The sequence below is a fragment of the Poecilia latipinna genome, unplaced genomic scaffold, assembly GCF_001443285.1.
Source record: "Poecilia latipinna isolate Pla-1442-1.1 unplaced genomic scaffold, P_latipinna-1.0 Scaffold1244, whole genome shotgun sequence".
Taxonomy (NCBI): domain Eukaryota; kingdom Metazoa; phylum Chordata; class Actinopteri; order Cyprinodontiformes; family Poeciliidae; genus Poecilia; species Poecilia latipinna.
The window spans coordinates 22597-46528 of NW_015113860.1; the positions used below are offsets into that span (position 1 = coordinate 22597).

At 41.1% G+C, this 23932-nt stretch overlaps 1 protein-coding gene across 1 annotated transcript in view; it reads left to right on the forward strand.

The window, feature by feature from the left end:
* Window positions 1–21620, forward strand: part of ephb4a (eph receptor B4a) — a 25223-nt gene extending 3603 nt beyond the window's left edge. Inside the window, exons 2-16 of the mRNA XM_015054332.1 lie at window positions 2176–2463; window positions 4526–4916; window positions 7741–7893; window positions 10981–11316; window positions 11435–11559; window positions 12392–12557; window positions 12863–12962; window positions 15425–15489; window positions 15627–15740; window positions 16113–16360; window positions 16452–16667; window positions 16786–16935; window positions 17879–18072; window positions 20147–20305; window positions 20419–21620. Of these exons, the coding sequence (XP_014909818.1) occupies window positions 2176–2463; window positions 4526–4916; window positions 7741–7893; window positions 10981–11316; window positions 11435–11559; window positions 12392–12557; window positions 12863–12962; window positions 15425–15489; window positions 15627–15740; window positions 16113–16360; window positions 16452–16667; window positions 16786–16935; window positions 17879–18072; window positions 20147–20305; window positions 20419–20527 (2814 nt within the window). The 3' untranslated portion in view covers window positions 20528–21620. The remainder of the gene's footprint in view (window positions 1–2175; window positions 2464–4525; window positions 4917–7740; window positions 7894–10980; window positions 11317–11434; window positions 11560–12391; window positions 12558–12862; window positions 12963–15424; window positions 15490–15626; window positions 15741–16112; window positions 16361–16451; window positions 16668–16785; window positions 16936–17878; window positions 18073–20146; window positions 20306–20418) is intronic.
* The last annotated feature ends 2312 nt before the right edge of the window (window positions 21621–23932 follow it).

The window sequence follows — 23932 nt, forward strand, 5'->3', positions numbered from 1 at the left end:
TGGAAATTGGGATTCGTAAGGAAAGTATGGGTGTTGTGTGGGCGGGGGGGGGGGGGGGGGGGGGGGATGGAAGACGGGGTAAGCCTGTTCTTTTGATTGAGACGGAAACCAACAACATGCTGACAACCTCCAAATAGTTCACACAGTTATTATCATGTGAAGCGGCTCATCAAAAAGCCTCATGTTGACAGAGACGTGGCAGCTTTCTGTTCGGTTTTTTTTAAGGTTACATCAGCATTAAAGACGACAAAACAGTGATTTAGGTAGTAATGACAAGCAGGAGCCAGAGATATGCCACATGTTGTCTGCATCAAAGGGTGTGGGCATCAGAGGGTTACCATATGGCTCTTTATTTTTAGTATTAAAGGAAAAGGAAGAGGATACTCTTCAATGTAGCAGATGGAGACATAATTCCATTCCTGTTATATGTTTTCTGTTGCTTTATTTGAAAAGTGATACCAGAGAAATTCGATTAGATTCAAGCGAATCTCCCATGCAACGACTTCATGGAAAAAGTAGTTTTAATCATATTATCAGTATAAATCCACTGTTTAACTCTGTAGTCTTCTAAAATACGTCTGAACTCTGTCACTGCATGACACATAGTCAGTGAGGACATTAATTAATTAGTTAGAAAAAGATCACACAGTAATGTCTAAACAATTGTTTTATTTGTCCCAGACCTTGGTTTACCTTAAAGAGTTTCTTGCAAATGCAGCATGTTTCATGTATCCAGATCAAGATTTGGATATTTTCTCAATCCAGAACTTTCCATTTCTTATTTCTCAGCCGTTGCTTGGTGCAGTTAAATATATTTTCAGTCATTGTCACATTGCACCGTTCAATATTTTCCAGATAATCTCAACAAGCACAGCAGGGTTCCTGGTGAATCTTGTCTTGCTGCACCCCTCAAACCATGACACTTCCACCTACATGCTTTACTAAACCGGTATTTTGTCGACCATTTTCCATAAAATAAAAAGGGTAATTTCCAGTCACTTTTGAGACCTCTTTAAGTCCCTTACAAGACATAAGTTGCTACAATCTTCTTTCCTGCGGCCTCGAACAGCTCGTTAAGTCTCAGCGTTGTGCTCACTGTCACCTTAAATTTAGGAACTCACCTTACTAAACGTCTAAGCAAACTCCCTTCAAAATGCTGAGCAGCGCTCATTATGTGCTCTTGATGTGTGTGATTTTCAGCCATTTCAAGCCTAAATTGTGGGGCTGTTCTCATTTTTTCCTGTCTAAAAATCGCCTCTTTTAACTACACTTCATAATAAACAGATCTTTCCTTTTAGTTTAAATTGTTTGGTTATGTTACTCTCTAAAGACATTTTAAAATTGGCTAGCAGTCTTAATTTTTTGCATGACTATATTTCCTACAGTGTTTAGGCTTTTTTTTTTTTTTTTTGTTTTGATCTGGAGGGAGTTTCTTCCTTTAAGTGGTTTAGACCTGCCTGTGAGTGCTTTCCTCTCATTCAGACCAACATTCTGCCTCCCTCCGCAAATCATGTGCAAATGGATTTTTAAAGATTTACATATTTACATAACCGAATTTCTGAGCCTCGCGTTTAAGCAAATCTGCTAAATTTCGCCTCAAGTATGTTAATTTCTTTCTTGATTTGCGCTCCTGGGAACGCGGCGATGGTGAACATGTTTGCTGTTGTCTCAGAAGTCAAACATTAAAGCATTTCGCCGTTGTGGCTGGCTCCCGAACAAATGAAGACTTCTGAGGAGAGGTTTTGCCTGTTACACACTCGTGATTATGTTTTAGTCTATAAATGTGTTTGCGGTGTGAAATCTCTGTCTTGGATGCTACGGGAAGCAGTGTGCCTTGTTTGACAAGTGAGACTTGGATTCCCACAAGCTGCGATGCAGCTCAGTGGGAAGAATGATTTAACAACCCAATTTCAAATTTAGGCTGCATCAACATCCACAGCAGGCCAGATTTTTCCCTCAGGTCTCCGGCAGGTGTAGCACAGAGGAGCCAGAAAAGATGTGCAGCCTGACTTGGATTAGTGTAGATTTTATTATGACCAGTTATGTAAACACCACTTTTTTTTCTTTTTTTTTTTTAAACCTGCTCACTGGTTTTCTGGGTCAGAGCATGTTTTTTTTTATTATTTTATTTTATTTTTTCTAACACTGTGTTTGACAACCTTTTGTTCTCTTCAGTCTCAGTGGGAGGAAGTGAGCGGTTTGGATGAGGAGAACAACAGCGTGAGGACCTTTCAGATCTGCCAGCTGGAAAGCTCGTCCAGCCAGTGGCTGCGCAGCGGCTTCATCCAGAGACGAAGCGCCTCTCAGGTTTACGTGGAGCTGCGTTTCACCATGATGGAGTGTTCGTCCAGGAGCACGCACCACCGCAGCTGCAAAGAAACTTTTAACCTTTACTACTACCAGGCGGACTCCAACGAGGCCACGGCCACGTACCCGCCCTGGATGGAGAACCCTTACACTAAGGTACGCACACAGTTTCATTTTCAGAAAACTTAAAAATTCCTGTTTTCTTGTAGAAAAGCGTTTTTGAAAAATCTGTGGTCAGGGTAGAATAACTCAATCCAGGTTTGAACTGGTAATGGTATTTCTCAACTAATATGAAGGTTTTATTTATTTCAAAAATGTGTTTTTTAATCATTCATTGTAGGATAACAAACATCCAGCTTGACTCGACGATTTAGATTTTGAACTTGGATGATAAATGTGAGGATTCCTTTGACACTTTTTCTTAACTCCCAGTGGGAAATAAGATAAGAGCAGTTCAGACAGTGAAAGCCACAGGTCTTTCACTGTCTGAAAGACAGCCATATTGGATGCTAATCCAGCATCCAATATGGCTGCCACACTTATAAAATCCCATGAAAGTTGTAGACAGAAACCGTTTATTATCACTTCTCGCATATTAGATCTTATTAGACCAGAAGAATGGTACTGTTCATCCTCTATGGTGATTTAGAGTTTGATCGCAGAAAGTGGAAAGAAATACACTGGGATTGGCTCTTATTACTAGAAGTTGGCAGTAAAACAGGAACCAAATCATTCCCAGCTCTGAGCTCTGAAGCTGAATGTGCCAAACAATCAGTCAAGTTTTTTTAAAACTTTGAAGTAGGCCTTTAGTTTGGCACCAACGTTGGACCCTCCAAAGTGTGCACCACGGTCACAATTTACAAACTAAAAGAAGCATCATTATGATAATATAACACGTTAGAATTAGGTGCTTGTTTAATGCCAATGGCCAGAATGTTCTGTTTCTAAGTTCCTTCAGCTGATTGGATCATTGACTTTTCAGCCTTAGTTAGCATGTTGCGGCAGTACAAAGGAGTGGCTCCCTTTTTGTGGTTCAAAATCTCATTACATCCCGGAGATGCACGTTTTAACTAATAATAATTTAAACACGCCATTCCTGTGTTTTTTTGAGATCCAATCATATTAATTTGTGGAATCAATGAAGCCCACAGCAGTTTGTTTAACTGGCTTTTATTACCAAGCACCAGCGGAGGACTTTAGCATCTTTTAGCTTGCCAGCCAATCCATAAAAAGTTTTATATTTTAAAAGCATATACACGAATGCTTGACATTCACAAGCAGAAGACAGGAATTATTGATCGCTATTAAATCACTAAGAGCATTTCCCAGTCTCACAACCAGTTGTGCTTGAAGCTTAATATAACAAACACGAAGCCAGGCAATGAGGTGCTAACAACAACCCGGTGACTCAGTTGCATAATGTTAGCTATTATCCTAACAGAGTAAAAAAAAATAAAGAGGCTAAAAGAATATAATGGTTTGTTTTTACTCTTAAATCATCATGAACAAAAATGTTTCCAACTCTGGACAGCTGATGATTTATACATTTCTTTGTGTTTTTGTATCCTTTTATTTTTTCTTGAGTAATACGCAGTGTGCGTATTATAAATGATTGCTTTTTATTGTCAGAAAAACACGTTCTTAGACAAATTCCTTTTGTTTCTGTATCCATTTGGCTTAGTTTTGTTTATTTTACAGGGCATGCACCAGTTTGTGGAAATAAAAGAAACTTCCTGTACTTACATAATTCATTTCTTTAGACATGTGGTCACTCTTATTCCTTGTCCAAACTAGGTCATGGCCCTAAGGAAACGAGCACTGTTTTAAGTCCCTCCTTGTCTCCGTGTTGAATCTGTTTCCTATCTTCCCTATTTTTTCAAACATCTACAGTCTTACTCAAAAGTATTTTTACTCCTTGAACCTTCCACAAACTTTGCCGTGTTTCTGATGACATATTAATTATGATTAATTACTTCCAAGTCTGCAGGTTCGGCCTCAAAGTGTATTGTAACATGTACGGTTGCCAGGAGGGCTATGAATCAGTCTAAAATCTCTGTGGTCTGTTTGGGAAAATCTTCGGGCTTTTGAATGATTTACGACGTCTGTTTAATCGGCTAAACAGTCTGACACGTGCGAAGTTACCAGTGGTTGGTTTTTCAGCTCCGTTCTCTGGAATCCGGCCCTTACGTAATATCTTTTCTCCTTCTTCCTGCCTTAGGTGGACACAGTGGCTGCAGACTTTCTCCTGAGGAAGGGCGGGGAGCGGAAATTCAACGTGAAGACCCTGAGGCTGGGCCCGCTCACCAAGAGGGGCTTCTACTTGGCCTTTCAGTCTCAGGGCGCCTGCATGGCTCTGCTTTCTGTCAGGGTGTTCTTCAAGAAGTGTCCTCCCCTCGTCAGCATGCTCTCGTCTTTCCTGGAGACAGTCCCCCGTTATTTAGTGCAGGAGGCGCAGGGTTCGTGCGTGGAGCACGCCTCCCTGCAGGGGCCCCGGCCCCGACCCCCTAAGCTGTTCTGCGGCGAAGACGGCCAGTGGGTGGGGCAGCCGACAACGTCCTGCGCTTGTCTACCTGGATTTGAGCCGGTGGAGATGCAGACCCGCTGCGCAGGTGAGACGCCAGATAAAAAAAAACAAAAAAACATGCATATTCTGGCAGACAAAACGGGGGGCGGGGGGCGCATACATGTTTGAGAGGAAGTAAAAGACGAAGGAAGCTAATGAGGCAGGGCAACGACCGTGACACTGCGGGGACAGTGGGAAAGGTCGACTTGAGCTTCACTCATCTCTGAAAAGGAAGAGCAGGGTCAAAGGTGTCCTGCTGCGGCAGCTCTGGGTTCAGCTCACATAGAAGGAGCTCATGAGGAGCTCAGAAGTCGGGGGCGGGGGAGGCGACACGTGAAGGTGGCGCTCCGGGTAAAGATTGTATCAGTTTGAGAACATCAAAGCAAAGCACACAAGAAAAGAAGGAAGAAGCAGAGTAATTCTCTGAGGAGCTGTGCAGCAGCCTCCGTCTAATGAGTCCAATTAACATGGCTCGTACGCAAACACTCCCGACGTGCGCGCTTAGCACATCCCACCGCCGCGGACAAACGCGCAGCGCGACGAACAAAGAAGCACAAGAAGGAGCGGCGCATTTCCTCCAGAAAAGCGTGCTTCTTGCTGCATGCTTGCGAAAGCAGGATTCGGCTTGATCTCTGTGGGAGGTATAATGATTTCATTAAAAAAAAAGGAATAACTTCTAACATTATGTTTCTGGTGAAGTGCCATTTGCAGCATTCTGTCACAGAGGAAAGCTGTGAGGGAAAAACACTCACTAGGCCATAAAAGGAAATTGCCTCCACGGAGAGATTGGACAGTTAATTTGCTTCATACGCGGGTCATTTTCTCAAAATGAAATTGACACCTAGCTTTGAAATCATAATCGTTTCGCTGTTCCTGGGACAATACGTATAGATTCAGGCTCAATTCAACCTCCAGAACTTCGGAATGCCGTCAAAATGATTTAGCGTTATCAGGAAGCTTGAGCAGAATGTTTAAGCTTTGTCGTGGAAGTGAGCCTTTAACCGTGTTTTTATACGACTTCTTCGGACCGTTACGCGGCCCTAAAGGCTGGCGTAGCCATGCCACAGTGCAAATAACTGGATTGAAAATCCTCACTCTGTTGAAATCCACCAGCTGCACACACTTTTTCAATAAACGTTATGTCCTCTAACTGATTCTTCAATCCTTCTGCTATTTTATCCTTGCAGAAATCAAAAATGTTCACCTCTTTCATGTGATGAAACCTCTGGCTTTTGCTCTTTTTTTCCCTCCCCCACCACTTTGAGCTGGAAACACCATTCAGACTTTAAACATGTCACACGGCATGATGTACACCAAAAGCTTCAGCTGTTAATGCTTTTTTTATGGGCTGTATAAAATCAGTGTCATTTTTCAAGTATTTGATCAAATGCAGCTTTTTTCCACCTAAAACATCGACGTGACACGACCCACTCTACCGTTAGAGCTACGTTCCTACAGTCCACAATTTCTGCTTTCAGCCTTTTCCTAATGCTACACCCTTAACAATACACCAAAAGTTTATATGTCAGAAGGAAGAGAAATGAATAACGGGAACAGCGTCGTAGGGAATTTGAGCTAAATGCGTCAGAAGCAAGTAAATCAATTCCTAAAGGTCTAGTTTTGAAAGAAGTAAATAATTATTTACTGCTGTTATTTGCTGCTGTGCTCATATTTTCATTTAAAACTATTTTCTTCTGATTAAGTTTTGCAAGGAGTCAACCTTCTCAGCTAACTTGACACATACATTCAGTCAATAAACATACATTGCTAAAGTTAGTCTTTCCTAAACAATGTCAGTCAACAAATTTTTTATTCTAGTCCTTTTGACTGCACACTGGTGTTAGAACAGTTTTAATTGAATACGTTAACTCTCCGAGTCGCTGCATTCTCACACGCTAAAAATTGTTCTCACGTGTGGGAAAGTTCCTGCGGCAGAATGTCAGTCAGAGGCCCGTCGACCCCGGGAGTCGCGTCACTTCTCACCGGAAACAGTGTTATAATTGGTGTGAACGTTTATTGTTTTAAATCTTCTGTACTTGAGCTGCCACTCTGAGTGTAAACACCGTGACCGCATGTGGCGTCACGGTGACCGCCTCATTCACATGCTGGCCGAAGCTCCGTTAGCCCGCTGAACCCGACGCGGTTCAAACTCACAGTTTTTCTGCGGCGTTTTGAAAAGAACAGAAAAGGAAATCTTATTTTTCTTATTGTCTATGCAATAGATTCCTAAAAGTAAGATGCTACATGCAGGGACATCCATCCCTCCTTCCACGCATTCATTGTTGGAAAAGCCCACTTGGATAAACGGCGAGAGCTGGCACCTCCACTAATCTTAGGTTCAGTTTCTTTGACACAATCGACTTGGCTCAGTTCTGTTTTTATGTTTTACTTTCAGGAGTACAGAATAGTTTTTTATTTACGTAAAAAAAAAACAGACTCAACAATATGAGAATCAGTAAACACAGGTGGTGTTGTTTTTCTCTTTGCTCTCACAAAGACTCTAAAAATATGTGGCGTCATTATTGGAACACAGACCAGGTAAAGCCGGTGATGGGCAGATGTCACAGACAGACAGGTTATTTGCACTAAATTGACTATTAGCATCAGCCTCATTATGGTGATTGTTTCAATTTATGACTCTCATTACACAATTGTCTATCAATCTGAAACCATCTGCCACCGTGGGTACAGTGGGAGGAGAAAAAAATAACGGATGTGTTGGCAAATTGAGTTTGACCGAGGTCCGTCGAGGACACGGCGAATGTGACAATTTTGCATAATGTACTTTGATGATGAAAGTCGTGTCTGAAGTTGGTGGAGGAAAAATTTATAATCTCTTCTCATTTAATCTCCCACTCTGTCATCTTCAGCCTGTCCCGTGGGTCAGTTCAAGTCGGGCACAGAGGGACGCTGCAGAGACTGTCCAGAATACAGCCAGGCCCCCAACGGGGGGTCGGCGACGTGTGCGTGTCGCTCCGGATACCTACGTGCGGAGTCCGACCCTGCAGAAAGCCCTTGCTCCAGTAAGTCCACATTAATCAGTCGTTAATCCACCGCTGTGGTGTCGGTGCTAAGCAACCGCGTCGTCTACTCCCTTGTTCTCGCCGTTTAACTTCCCCTGCCCGTCCTCACTTTGTTTTTTTTTTTGACACCTCTGGTGTTATTTCCCTCTTTTCTCTGGTTTTCTTCAGCCAGCCTTCCCTAAGCTTCTCAGTGGGCTTTGAGATGCATGTCTTTTGTGACAGGCGGCTGGGGGTTGAGGTTTTTCTGCTTAAGTGAGGTACTGATAGTCTGAAGTGACACCTCCATGTCGATTCAGGAATTTCAATTCAGACAGGTTTCGGATGTGTGAATGGGAAGCACTTTTAGTAATTAGGTGCACTGTGTGGAGATGACCATGAAGAGGATGTGGGAGAGAAATGAGTGTCACGTTTTTGACTCGCTCTGTTTTCTGCAGGTGTGACGTAAATTCCCACCAAATAAGTACACACTAATTTTTACACCAGCAGCGATAAATTTAATTACAAAAGCCCTTATCTCACTTATTTATCGTTTCATTTAGCTGTTTATAATATATTCTATTTTTTTTCACTTGATTGCCTGCAAATCTTTATTACATATTTTTTAATTTGTATGCTAAATTCCTAGCCAGTCATTACAAATACAGTGCTGTAGAAAAGTATTTTCCTCCTCTTCCCCCTGCAGATTTCTTTTGTTTTTGCTTCATTACCCTAAAGCGTTTCATACCATCAGATTTTATTATCAAAGGTAAGCTGAGTAAATACAAATTGTAGTTTTCAAATGGGAGAAAAAGCCATCCAAACCAATCTGGTCCTGTGGGGAAGAGGAACTGTCCCGTAACCCCGACTACTGGTTGTGGCAACAAGTAAACCTTTTACGATGCTTATACTTCTGTTCGTCATTTCCAGAATATTTTTTGGATATCATCAAGATGTTTTTTTCTCTTTCTTTTTTTTTTTTTTTTTGGGTCAGCAGTGATTTTTACCATCTGACTCTGCCTTTGATGCCTTTATTGTGTTTACCTTAACTAAGGTAAGAGAGTCTCCAGAGCTTTAGGCGCCGTACTGGGTTCATCCTGGATCAGCAGCAGATTGGTTTTTCCCTCCCTGCTCCATGTTTTCTCCATTTGTGCATAATGGCTCTTACTGTGGTCCACTGCAATCCCAGACTGTTAGAAAAAATTATTTTAAACATTTTTTTTCCCCCAGATTGGTAAATATTTAATGATGTAGTTTCTCTTTTGTTACTGAATTTCTTTAGATCGGGGCTTGATGTTTTGGTATTTGACATCTTTTAATCTAGTTCCTGTTTCAAACAATGTTTTATTTTAATGATTTCTTTATTCTAAACCTCTGCCAGTGATCAGACCTGAATATAAAAATTCAACCAAAGGTTGAAGGTAATCAAGGATAATTGATCATTTAGCAAAAAGGAAGAGAATTACGTTTTCCTCATTGGACATAGTTGGTCGAACATCTTTATTCCCTCATTATTTCAAATTATCAGTTAAAAATTAATTGTTTATATCCTCAGATTAGTCCTTGTCTGATTGTTTGGTTGACAAATGTTTAGTTTTGTTTTACAGTCTTTCATGAAAACAATTGCCAAATATGAAGAAATGTGTCAATCGAATGTATTCCAAGTTCCTACAATCCCTTATTGGGTGTGATGTTGTCCCACTTTGGTTTTTAATGAAGAGCACTATTAGCGCTGAAATCACCCGCAGACTCGGTGACAAAGCTCTGTCTCTTTGGCAGGAAGTGATACTGATTCACAGAGCCTGAGTGGTCTCTCTGTTTAAGTTATGCTTGGCTTGAGGCAGTAGCTATCTCCTTACAATTTTCAGACGGCGATCATTATCGCCGCGCCTCTGACGAACCTAATTGCACCAGTTGAGTTCTGCAAAACACGCTCCCGCTGTGATGCAAAGTCACTGCAAGAGTATTGTTCTGCTTCGTGACTGAATGAAAATGTTGCCAGCTTTTAACGCAAAAAAAAAAAAAAAAAATGTAAACAAGTGGCCTGTGTGGGTCACGAGAAAGATGTGAGCAGAGGACATGAGTGCACTCCTGTTGTTTCACTGGCATTGAGTGGCACTTTAAAATTAAATATGATTTTGACCTTTTTGTAAAACAATTCAGCATGCAGAATAACTACTTGTGTTTTGCAAAGATTTGTTATTGAGAGCCAAATGAACAGTCACAATGCTTCATTTTTATATGATGGTGAACAGTGACATCCAAAAGTGCTCATATGCTTTAAACTTTTCCACATTTTGTAACATTACAACCAGAAATTATCTGCATTTCAGGTGTATATATTACATATATCCCATGCCAACACAAAGTTGTGCTTAAATGTGAAGCGGAAGGAAATGGTACAAGGTCTGCATAGTTTCCGAATAAAATATAATGCAACCAACTAACTTCAGAGTCCAATCGACTGATTTAATCTCAGTATAAATGCAGCTGTTCTGTGAAGGTCTCAGAGGTTTGTTAGACAGCATCAGTAAACAGCATAAGGTCCAAAGAACCAAGCAGACAGGTCAGAGATAAAATTATGTTTAAATCAAAACGATATCTCAAGACCCTAAAATCTCACTGTTGAAATAGAAAAACCCAGCAGGACATGATCATTCACCTAACCTACAGTAAATGGTTGCAGCTGTAATGGCAGCAAACATTGCTTCTGCAAAGTATCGACTCAGAGGACTGAATCCAAATGCAGACCACACATTTTTATTTTTAATATTAAGATATTTCCTTCTGCTTCAGTCATGCACAACTCTGAGTTTGTCTGTCACATAAAATTCCCATAACTTGAACTGAAGTCTGTGGTTGTGACATGACAAAATGTGAAAAGGTTTAAAAGGCATGAATGCTTTTGCAAGCTGATTATAAATAAGTGATCAATTATGACATTAGAAATATTGTCAAAAAGGAATAAATTGGCCTTTTTTTCTTCTTCTTCTCAGAGTGGTAAATATGCAACTCCGACTTCAGAAGCAGCAATTAGTCAATCCTATCTCTCAATAAATAAAAAGCCAATTAGCAAAATTGCTCATTTCTATACATTTTTTGCTCCTGTAGAGCCTCCGTCGGCTCCTCGCAGCGTCATCCCCCAGATCAACGACACCACGCTCACGCTGGAGTGGAACGAGCCTCTGGACAGAGGCTACAGAGAGGACCTGAGCTACTCCGTCAGGTGCTCTGTATGCAGGTCACCCAGGGGAACCTGTCTCCCCTGCGGAGACAACGTCAGCTACCGTCCGGCTCACGAAGGCCTGCAGGGTCGCAGGGTGGAGGTGTGGGGTCTGCTGCCTCACACGACGTACACCTTCACCGTCCTGGCGCTCAACGGGGTGTCTCCGCTCAGCACCAAGGAGCCTGCTGGCGAGAGCATCAATATCACCACCAACCATGAAGGTGAGAGACAAAAGCACTGAAGTTAAAAAAGAAAAAGAGAGAGAGAGAGAGAGAGAAAGAAGAGTTTAAATGGTCTGTATTTCGGTCGATATCTATAATCCTGCTGCTATCTGTGCAGTGCCATCGCTTGTGTCTGCGATTCGGAAGAGTGACTCCACAGAGAGCAGTCTGACTCTGCAGTGGTCGGTCCCGGATCAGCCGCACTACAACGTGCTGATGTATCAGCTGCGCTACTGCGAGAAGGTAAACACTGCCTTAACCGGCGAGTGGCCATTCAGGTTCAGTCATTTATTTAGTTCGCTCGTGGTTAGACTCTTCTGCAGCTCTTTTAATGAACTGAGCCCTGATCTGCTGGGTCATAAGATAAACCAGGAAGTTTTAAATTGTTAATGAAGCTTGTTGGTTTCATTAAAACCAAGCGAAGTTACTCCAAAGTTCTGTACAGACAAATTTAAAGAAAACTTGAACATTATAGAAATTAGGAATGTCTGGATATCATCATTGGAATATTCTACAAAATTCTTATCTGCTGATTTCCTGATGCTATTTTACTGAACTAAATGGGCAAAAAGATTCCCAGCGAAGCAGTGGGAGGTGTTTTCTGATTGGTTGATCCCAGTGAAAACAATGCAAACAACATGAGGCCTAAATCCAAACCCTGAGGCTCTCCCCAGCTACTAATCCTCCATCAGTGGCCCCCTGCAAACCTCAAACCCTCATAGAAATTGAACCCCAAACCTTAAACAGGTAATGAAGAATACTGCTGGATGAATGAGTTTCTGTGTGACAAAAAGGACAGAAACTGTTCATTTGCAACCTGGACAGAACTGCAGCTGAGATCAGAACCTCAACTTGTTTAACATCCCCAGGTTAAGACTATTTTAACGTGCCATCATTGAAGAGTAAGAAAATCCAGGGTTACTTCAAGCCAGTTTCATTAAACGTATCAAGATGCCAGCAGATTACTTTTTTAGAAGTCTTCTTGGCTTGACCCCGCTATTTTTTTCTTTTTTTCACATTTTACTCCATATTCATACTTTGTTCTCGTCCAGCTTACTTGGGTTTTCTTTGGCAGGAGAGGCGCAGTGAAAATCCGTGCTCATACACAGAGACGAAGAGAAACCAGGCTGTGCTGACAGACCTCCGCAGGGCCACTCAGTATGAAGTGCAGGTCCGGGCGCGCACCCAGGCTGGCTACGGCAGCTTCAGTCCTGCAGTCGTCTTCCGCACCCTGCCTGATGGTAAAATGTTCTTGTTTGCTCTTGCAGAAAAAAAAACAACTCCTCTCACTTCTTTTTTTTCCATTTCCACTGAGTTTTTAAAAAAAAAAAATTATTTCTTATCAGCATTCTCAATCCCTGAACTGTGTTTGCTATGCAGTCATTGCCTGTGAGATAGTGTCCTAGTATCACGCCTGTTATTAACACAGATTCTTGTAATGTCCCATTTGCTACACCGGGGTAAACTCTGTGGTTTGGCTTTTGCACCCATAACTTTCTGAGTAAATGTCTCTTTTTTTCTTTCTTTTTTTGCCCCCCACTTTCAGGATATGACTCTGCCTCCCAGTTCTTGGTGCCTGGCATCCTTATCGCAGTCGGGATGCTGCTGCTTGTCATTTTTGTCGTCTTAGCCGTCTTCTGCCTACGGTGAGAACAAGGGGAGAAAGGAAAAGAGGCTGAGAAGAAGACAAACTTGCATGGGGAAAAAAAATCTCCCTGCTAAAACAACAGGAAATGTGAAAGAAAAGGACTGGGGAAATCGAAAACCTAAAACAACCATGACCCCCATTTTACAGTTTGACACCACTTTGTTCTTTTGTTTATACCTATTGTATCTTATCAACCATAGATTTGCTCTGTGCTATCCTCACTTTTTTTTTTCTTCTTTTTTCGACGTCTGTGAAACGGTGCAGACACAAAGCAGCGTTTGTGATTTCTTTCGCTTACGCAGCTAAAAGCTATCCTGCTCATTAGAACGTTTTCCTGAGGCTTCATTGTTTGAGTAAATAGTGTTGGATGCCATCGTGGAGGGGGGAGCAAGAGAGAAAGTGCATAGATCTGGTTAAGGGATAGAGATGACGGTAGAGGTAGAGGGCAGGGAAAGACAGGATGCAGGCGTCCCAGCCCTGTTTCCACAGGACAGGAGAACAATAGCTGTGACCTTGTGGCACATTCACACACACACATGCACACACTCAAACCAGCTACTGAGGCCCAGATCTGCCTCAAACTGAGGGTGGTGCTGTACTGCTATTTTAGGCTTTTGAAGTGGGAAAGAAAGAGAGAGAGGGAGACAGGAGCGGTGGAAGGTGGTGATCCAGGAGCCACAGGCTCGTTACAGTCTTGTAGGGATGAGTCCGCGCCGCCGGAATCCTAATGGAGCCGCTTGTGTCAAAGAGCGGGACCGCAGGGGTCGGCTCGGACAACAAGTCATCTTGTATTGTGCCTTTAAGGTTTCCGAGGATTGTTGAGGCCAGGCGAAGGCCTTTCAAACGGGGCCAGTTGTTGTATCAAAGAATACACAAAGTGTAATTGATGGAGGTGGGGTTTTTTTTAACGCAGCACTTTTTACCTGGAGGGATGTGGTTTTATTTACACTGTTCTTGTTAAAGAGTATGTGTTTTATCACAGCATAAGAAACTGTTTCATCAAGATTTTATGTGATGGACCAAACTAAAGTGGCATGTAATTGTTAAATATAAGGAAAAAGATACAAAAAATGTATACAGATAAAACGATGTGACCTGAATTTGTAATGATTAGGTCGTCCAAATCGCTCCAGAAGTTATCACAATAAACAACAATATTGTTGTTGTTTTGAGCCCATTTTCAATTAATGCAGTGGCATTATAATGCAAAAACACTTTCTCAAAGATCACTAAACTTTAAATTCTACTGAACATTTAACACTGGAACTGGGAAACATTTTAAATATCCAAAATAAATAAATAAAACAACTAATGCAATGAGTTATGCAAGTAAAACTTTTTTTTTTTGTAATCCAGTTTTTGGTAGAAAGACGGAAAAGAGAAAAACACAAAATCACGCAAATGGAAATTACTGAAGTTGTTTTAATTTCTTAGTGTTTAATAGATTTATTGCTTATTGTGACAGGCCTGGTAACGATGCCCCTAAATGAAACCCAGTGCATTCTCAAAGCTCCTATTTACAACATGAAGTCCGTCTTTGGGTAATTTATTTTTTTACATAAATATCAAGGTCATGAAGATGAACAAACACATCAGACAGTTCAGGCGGAAAGCTGTGGAGAAGTTTAATGCGGGGTCTTATTATAAAACAATCTCCCAAACATCAAAGTCCCACAGCAGAGCTGCAGCGATCCTCATCTCAGATAGGAGAATCTGCAGATAGTCATCTCCTATAAAAGCGTACCGTTAGAAGTCTGCCAGATGTGACACGACAAACACGTTTAAAAGCGCTCAGCTGTCATGGACAACCGGTGGACCCGCTGAAATTCATGTAAATGTTTTTGTGGTGACAGTTAATGGACTGAAAAAGTGCTGCGGTCGGATGAAACCAAAATTAAACTGGCCAATCTCTAAAATATAGATGATGAGTCAACCTGTACTCAGCATCCTGAAACACGGCGATGGCAGCATCATAATGTGGGGCTTTATTTACTCTTCAAAGACGGGAATATATCCTAATTGGTCTAATTGGTCTTGTGATATTCTGCAAAGAATAACGGGGAGAAATTTCAATCTCTAGATATGCAGAACTTGTGGATACTGACTACAAATGTATGCCACACATTTCAGATTTTTATTTTTATGAAACATTTAAAAAAAATACATAATTTTTCCCATATTATTCACTTCTTTGTACACACAAAATCCCAGTAAAATGCTGTGAGTTGTAGTTGTAAGAAAACATGACAAAGGGTGAAAAGTTAAACTTTTATAAGGAGCTTTTGCTGTTAACTTTGGTGTTCTTAGCTCCACTTTTGATCCGTTAGCATCTACTGAAATAATCCCAACAACAATAGCTTCAAAAAGTCTTTAAATACTTTAAATACTTATTTATTCTTTGGGAAACTATGCTTGTGCCATAATCTTGTTACATTTATGCTGTTCTGTTTCCCGCTGCAGCCGACACAGCCGAGTGAAAGATCCCGAGCTGAGCGACAAAAACAGCCAGTACCTCATTGGCCAAGGTAAGCCGGACCTCGGCTGATTTATAACCTGTTCACGTCAGAGAAACCGTTCCTAATGATGGGCTCTTTGCTGCTCATAGTTCTTGAACATTTCTTTCCTTTCCTTTCCCACGACTCTGTTTGTCTGCCTCTCGCAGGGGTCAAGGTTTACATCGACCCCTTCACCTATGAGGACCCTAATGAGGCGGTGCGAGAGTTTGCCAAGGAAATCGATGTTTCCTTTGTCAAGATAGAGGAGGTTATCGGCGCCGGTACGCTCCACTCAGGCTTTTCCCACTGTTACTACATGTGTAAACCTAGTTACCTTTCTGTGAATTCATTTGGTTTGTGGCTTTTCTTTTGCCTGATCGTCCACTTTAAAAAGAGTATTATTAGTCTTTATCTAATTTAGCCTTTAAAATTGATTCATAGGCATTGTCTGGGCTCCTTTTTTTTAAAGACCAAATTCAATATAGTTGCACCAATAAAGCAATTAACTGATAAATATGTGGCCAACATTATTGGCCCTCATTTAAGCAAAAGGACACCGCTTGCTGCGAGCGAGCTTTACATTGGCTAGATAAAGCGCTGATGCTCATAATGTGGAAAACAGCCTCTCTAATGCTCCGTCTACGTGTCTGCAGGCGAGTTCGGGGAGGTGTGTCGAGGACGGCTGAAAATCCCAGGGAAAAAAGAAAACTACGTGGCGATCAAGACCCTGAAAGGCGGCTACACCGAGAAGCAGAGGAGGGACTTCCTGTCCGAGGCGTCCATCATGGGGCAGTTCCAGCACCCCAACATCATCCACCTGGAGGGCATCATAACAGCCAGCTGCCCGGTGATGATCCTCACCGAGTTCATGGAGAACGGCGCGCTGGACTCCTTCCTGCGGGTCAGTGCGACAACAGGCGCTGTCACGCCGTCTCCCGGGCCGACGCGTCCACACGGCGTCACGTCTAAAGCATCTCTGTCCTCCCCCGCAGCTCAACGACAGCCAGTTCACTCCCATCCAGCTAGTGGGGATGCTGCGCGGCATCGCCTCGGGCATGAAGTACCTGGCAGAGATGAGCTACGTCCACAGAGACTTGGCTGCCCGCAACATCCTGATCAACAGCAACCTGGTGTGCAAGGTGTCCGACTTTGGCTTGTCACGCTTCCTGCAGGAGAACTCCTCCGACCCGACTTACACCAGCTCTCTGGTGAGGCGGCAGCCAGCACTGATTTACTCATTACTCACAGTTCTGTTTGCCGGGGAACGTCTCGGTGTGTGTGCGTGACGATTTTTAGACTTAATTGTTTGCTTTTTTTTTAATGCAGGGAGGCAAGATTCCCATCCGCTGGACAGCACCTGAGGCGATAGCCTTCAGAAAGTTTACCTCTGCCTCAGACGTGTGGAGCTACGGGATCGTTATGTGGGAGGTCATGTCTTTTGGAGAGAGACCGTACTGGGACATGAGTAACCAGGATGTAAGTTTCAGCAAAAAGGCGATTTGGCCTGAAAGTAAAATCTCAGATTTTTTTTTTTTTTTTTATATCACATCCGATTTCCAATTTTAAGTGATTTTGGAGGGGTTTTTTTGCTTACTTTCTTTTCTTAAAAAGAAATTACAGAAATATTTTTCAAAAAAGGCACTTTTATTTAAATCATCCCTTCTGTGGTTGAACGATGGAGTATATGAAAATTTCTGCTTAATTACAAAAATACAGTCAAAATATTAGCAGATAAGATGCAATTTTACAAGAAATAACATAAAATTATGAGGAGAAAAAAACGTAGTTATCAGGATCTGATGTGTGCATGTTTGTTTTTTCTTCACAATGTGTTTGGACAAAGTCTACTTCTAATAATTTGATGCTGATCTATTATTTCTACTAAATATTACCTCTAAATTTTATACCAAAGGATACATTTATTGATTTTTTATTTTTATTTTTTGCAATTTTATTGTGTTGAAGTTCTCATAAAATTTCTACTTTATTGTCCTAATATTACGACTTTATTCTTGTAATTTAAAACAGTAAAAAATTCAAAAGTCCAAGCAAACGGAAGCTTGTCAAACAAGATGGCGGCCCACGGAGTGCTGACATCACTGTGAGCAGCTTCTAAACTGGTGACAACCCCCACCCCCCAGATATTCCAAAAATGTAATCTTCAAAACCCCAAAATTTGATTAAGCGATAAAATCTATTTATCGCCACATGGAGCCAGTTGTAATAATCGGTTTCTGAATTAGTTTGAATTATTCACGTCACTACCTGGGTATTAAAAACTGAATTCTAGCCATCATGTTGCTAATTATATACGCCGTGTTTGCGCCCTCACTAAACTCCTTGCATCTCCGAATCAATCCAAACATCATTTAGTCGAAACACTTTGTTTGAACAGCAGCCGTTTGTCTCCCATTGTCAGGTAATCAATGCCATCGAGCAAGACTACCGGCTGCCCCCGCCGCCCGACTGCCCCTCCCACCTGCACCAGCTGATGCTGGACTGCTGGCAGAAGGACCGCTCGGCGCGTCCCCGCTTCGCAGACCTCGTCAGCGCTCTGGACAAACTCATCCGCAACCCGGCCTCGCTGAAAATAGTCGCTCAAGAGGCAGGAGGGTAAGAGTGAAAACACGCAGCTTTAGAAAATGTTGCATTTTTCCGTTGGTCGGTGATCCAAGACATTTTTTTTGTAGATGTGATGATGAGTCATTGTTTTTGTCTGTGGCTTGGTTTGGAGAAAACTACGCTGAAAGCTCTCCTTACTATTTTGGCTTCAGCTATGGTCAAGCAGCAACCTCTCCTCTGTTTGACACAAATCTGTTTGGTTTCATGCACAAAGAGGTCAAAGCGTCTTTCATGCTGCAGTGAACCTGTAAAATTCTGCCATGACACCTAAATGAAAACAAACTAAATTTGGAAACTCAAGCACTGATGACGTTTGCATATTTTGTCACACTTATTTTACATTGTGCAGCCCTGTGTTTTAGAACAATACATTACAGCATCAACATTGAATTTATGCCAAGGTTCTGTTTGTCATTGCAGTTTTTCACATTGCTAAAGGAAAGCAAACATGGAAAAGGAATTATGTTGGCCTTTTCAAATAAAAAAAAAAACCTTAACTGTTCATTAAAAAATAAAGATTCAATATTACTAATCAAGCTAAGGAATTATGTTGGCCTTTCACCATAAAGCTTTAATATTTCATGAGTTGCATTGAACTACTGTACCTTGGGCATGATTCTGTGTCGTAATAGACGGCTCAAAATAAAAGCATCTGGTCATGTAACAATGCCCTTTCAAAAAAGCTCACATATGATCATCAAATTAAAAGTCTGTCCTTTTCACGGAGAAGGTTCTGAATTGCTAATGGAGCTAAGCTAGTCATGAAAAAAAGATTATGCTAGGTCTTAAAAATAGAGTTCATAGGTGACCTTTAAAATAATTGTCTTGCTCTTTCATGGGTTAAATCATTAAACCTGCTTCAAAAATTACAGGTCTTGAAAGAGCAGCCGTTTCCTATGTTGGTTCTCTGTAATGTGACGTTATTTAGAAGCGAATGATCAAAAAGCCGTTTTGGACGGTGCTAGTTTCTTCATAGATCGCATTTTTCTCTTAAACTTTATTCTCCAGACATGTCGTAATCTTCACATCTTTCTTTCGTTTGTTTTTCTTTGGATTTTAGCTGCTGTTTCTGCTGATGTTTTTGTTTTCTACGCTGCTTAACTCTGACCTTTGAATCACTTAGGCATAAAAAACTCCTAAATTCAAAAGATGGAGTGCTGCTGTATCTACAGAAAAATGACTTGGCAAGGAATCTATTTTTAATTGAATATAGAGGCACTTTACTGTCAGACAAAAACATAGTTTCCATTTGTCTTGTTTACATTTTGTAAAATCAGTCATTTAACACAGACAGACATAAAAAAGTATTTATGCACCAACAATGTGAATCTCAACAAACCTCAAGCTAAAATGGAAAGAAATAAAATTTGACTTCTTTAATCTCTTGGATTAAACTGTTTCCTACATGCTGTTGTTGTCGGACACAACGGCTGGTCTGAAAATTAGTAACAATAAAGTCCAGAAAGAATCTTTGGAAGACATTTAGTAGATTTTTGTTGAACTTTTGCTCAAAACCTTTATAAAACATAGGATAAAACTAAACTTTTCCATATGCTAAACACTCTAAATTAGCTAGTTTAAAACCATCACAGTACATACATCTTAATGGCATCGACAGAGAGGCGGACTGATCTGTTTCTGATTGACTGACTGTCGCCGTAACACACAGATAAAGTCAGCAGCATGTGTATTCCCTGATTGAAAGGGCTGCCAATGTCTCTTTCTGGGGTCATTTCAAAGTCCTGACAGTAGCAGGACAGCCATTACCCTCCCACTGCCCGCTCCGAGATGCCACCTCAGAGTCCTGCTGTGAACTGTCAGCCACTTACTGTGCCCATTTCCCTTCCTTCGCATTCCGCCTGTCAGCTGGTTACATACCGCTGAAGACGCTTCACCCCTGACAAATCCCATTGTTTGTAGCCGTCAGTCAGCGCGCCCCAGATTATGCCTCTCCCCATCAGCCCAACATTGCTGCAGGACGCGGGGAAGCTCCTCGCCGCTGTTTTGGTGACAGTGAATGTAAGTCATTCTTTTGTTTGTCGGCTTTCTCCACCCCCCCCTGCAGGCCGTCCTACCCCCTGCTGGACCAGCGCGCACCTTTGGCTCTCTCGCCATGTTCTTCAGTCGGCGACTGGCTAAGGGCTATCAAGATGGAGCGCTATGAGGACAGCTTCCTGCAGGCTGGCTTCAACTCAGTAGATCAGCTGGCCCAAATCACTGCACAGTTAGTTTCTTCTATTCCCAACTGACTCGTCTAATGTAGCTTTTAATTTTGTTTGGAAGTGTCTTCAGGTGCTTCAAAGGCCTTTACCATCCTGCTTTTTCTGTCTGTTTCAGGGATCTGCTGCACATGGGTGTGACTTTAGCTGGACATCAGAGGAAAATCCTCTCTAGCATTCAGACAATGACCTTGCAAAACAAGAGCACAGCAACTGTGACATTCTAGCTGCTCTACCCTTGTTCATCCTGGACGTGAACACAGCGCACAGGTGTGTGCCGCCGTGTCCTAAAGCACTCTGGATCCTTTCCTGTGACCCACTTTGAACACAAACTGAGGAAGGCGGAAGATTGTATTCACAACCAGGGAAAAGAACAAAAAAGAAGAGGAAAAAAAAACAGCAGATAAAGATGACGAGTGAGACTTGAACCAGTCACCTGGAGTAACCAGGTGGTAAAGTCATCTTGACTTTCTCTGTCAGATTTTTAAAAGTTTGCAGTCAGTATTTTTACATCTAGCAAGTATAGAACCAAGTGCATCTGCCAAACCATGATGAGCGACAAACCAGTGTTTACACAGTTTCTAAAGTTTCATTCTCAAAGTGTAATTTCCTTATATTGTTGTTCCCCCAAAAGGTTTCACTTTTAACCAAAGGAGACAAAAAAACTGCTAATCTAAAAATGATCCTTTGTTTCCAGGTTGCTTTCATGATTGGGAATGAGAACGTTTTTGTTTGATTCTGGCTGTCTTTTTATTAATCCTTCTGGATCACCTTCCGTGTCAGTACTGCGCATTCTAATTACGGGAATAGTTTGCTTCCATTATATTCCAGAACGACCTCGTCTTTACTCAGGTGTGATGTGTAATACAGACTTCAAGGAACGCTGTAGATGCCCGTAATCAGAAGCCTCATCTTCCTCAAGTCTGGCTCCCCCTTCGCCCACTACAAAAAAAATACAAGAGGAAAAATGAGGCACAAAAGAGACATTTCAGCACTTTTGTCATTTCAAAGTGATTTGTAATCTTGTGCGATTTGATGCGTTTATCCTGGGCTGTGTTTCTGTTGGATGTTTTCTGCTGGCAGCTCATTTTTGTTCTAATCAGCCAGAACAAGGACCAAGTGGACTCAGAGACCAGCGAACACTGTAGAATTGGATTTTCCATGTTATCTGGCCTCAAAACATGTTTTTAATCGATATTAGTGATAATGTACATTTTTAATACTCTTATTCTGTATTCTCCATCATCTTCCAGTGCCATTTATATGTCTATATGTGGTCTTAAATGACTGTTTTATAAAGCAGATATCTTTCCTGTGGGATTCAGTGTGTCTTTTTTATATATATATACCTTGAAGCTGAAACTCCTGCTTGAAAATAAGCTAGCAAGCTAACAAATAGCTGCACTACGTTTCCATGTTAAATGCTAACCAGTAGCGATGTAACCGCTAATCTCACGAGCGCTAGCTAGTTACAGTTAGCATGACTTCGCCTGATGAATTTGTAAGATACCCTAACAACTACTCTTAAATCATTTCTTTGGCAGCATTTTTGGTTTCCAGTAGGAATGATGAATGGCAACAGAGTGGCAGACAAGACATAAACAATATATAAACACTGCAAGTTGTTCAGATGCTGAAGTAGGCAGAAAACATCGCTATAGCAACCGATAGCTGGACATCTCGAGGTGAGTTTATCTACATCACAATCACAGCCCATCCATCAAAAGCGAAATGGTGAACGTAGTGCAGAACAATCACAGTTAAAGCGCTCTCCTAAGGTTTGACGAAAATAAAATAAATTAATTTCATGTGATTGTGACAAAAATTACTAAAAAATATAAGATGACGACTTTGCTGTGACTCTTGTTAGCTTTAGGTATCGTTACGACTGTGTCGCTTTATATTTAGAAATTAATTTCACTTCACATTTAAGTATAGTGTTATTTCTGCCCTCGGTGCTGGTAAAATATTTTTAATCTTTATACCACATAGATAGTTTTTAAATGGCAAGCATAAACTCGAGAGTTTCTGTGAAGTCTAGAAAAGTATGAAATTAGATTTTAATTTTCTCCAGGACGCTTTGCCCTTCTCTGTCTCAGTTTCCTTCCTTCCTAAATACTTTCCTTCTTGGTGTCCTTCGTTTATTATTTATTTTTCCTTGCGTTCTTCCTTGTTCCCTTTTCTTCGTACCCTGCTTCCTTCTATTTTCTTCTCTTCCTTCCTGCCTTGTATCCTTCCCTTGGTTCTTTCTTTGGTTTTGTCCTTTTTTTGGTTTTCCCAGAGACTGCGTAAACAGTTGCTAACCAGCATTTGTTCATTTTAAGCAATGCCCATATTTTATTTTCGTATCTCTTTTACTTAGCTAGCAGGCTAACTGCTAGCTTGTCACCTTCAAGTTTCCATGTGGAATTTGAACAATGTTAGCAGGAGGAATGCTAACAGCTCCATTTAATCCCCCAACCCCACCCGGCTTCCTTTAGCTGCAGCTCTTGAAGGGTTTTGCTGACCCTTTTGACATTTAAGTCGTGAATAATTTACCCTGTGTAAAGAGAAGACTTCGCCAATTGTTAGGGGGAGAGCAGGGTTTGCAACAACAAAAAAAGAAAGAAACAGGACGGAGGACAGCTTGGTTTAATTTTATCTTAGTCAGAAATCCTTTAAACATTCAATTCCAATACTTGATGATGTTTTTGGAAAGAACCAGCTAAGAACATGAGGTTTAAATGTTTGACAGATTTTTAAGAATTTTGTAGGTATTTTAGAAACATTTGTCCATTTCATTAAAGGTCACATTTCATTGCTCAGAAGGGTAACGTGTAATTCAACCATGTAATGCATATACAGTTTAGCTTGATTATATATTTTCTGACATTTATCTTCTAGTTACTGGTCATTTTGTTCTCCCTTTTTGCATCAAGACCCATCTATTTCCATTTTTTCCTTTACTATTTTCATTTCAGTCCTGTAAACAACCCATTTCGCACCAATTTACTTAAGTCATGCCATGTGAGTTTAGTTGTGATTGCAGTTAATTATATTCAGGCAAAATGAAAACAAGTGGTCATAAAAATGATCAAATGTTATTTTTAAGCTAATTTTATGTTGGCTTATAAAACCTACATAGTTTTTTACCCCTTTGCCATTTTACTCCTTTGCATTTTTTTTGTAATATGCTAGTATTTGGGTTCTAAAATGGTACCAATCCTCATATCTGATCAGCACATGGGGAAAATGTAGTTTAATATTTTTATCTCATCCACATGGGTTTACAGAAAAATTTACTTCATTCTACTTCTTCTCCCTGTTTGGTTTAAGTTTCTTAGTGATTTTACCAGAGCATCTTAACGACCTCCAGGAACATTTTTTACTGCAGTCAACAAGAAATATTCCACATATATCTCTGGCAAACAGAGCCTTAATGCATGGCACTAACATCATTATCTAACGCTTAGGCTATGGCGGTTCGAGCAATTCTTTGCAATATTGATATCTTGGGTTTTAGAGATGTTGCAATATATTGTGCAGCTGTACTGTCTGGTCATTTCTGCTGCATCTACTTTATGGGTTTTATTAAGCTGAAAGTTCAATTTATCTTGTAAAACATTCCAAAACACAATATAAACAAGAACCTC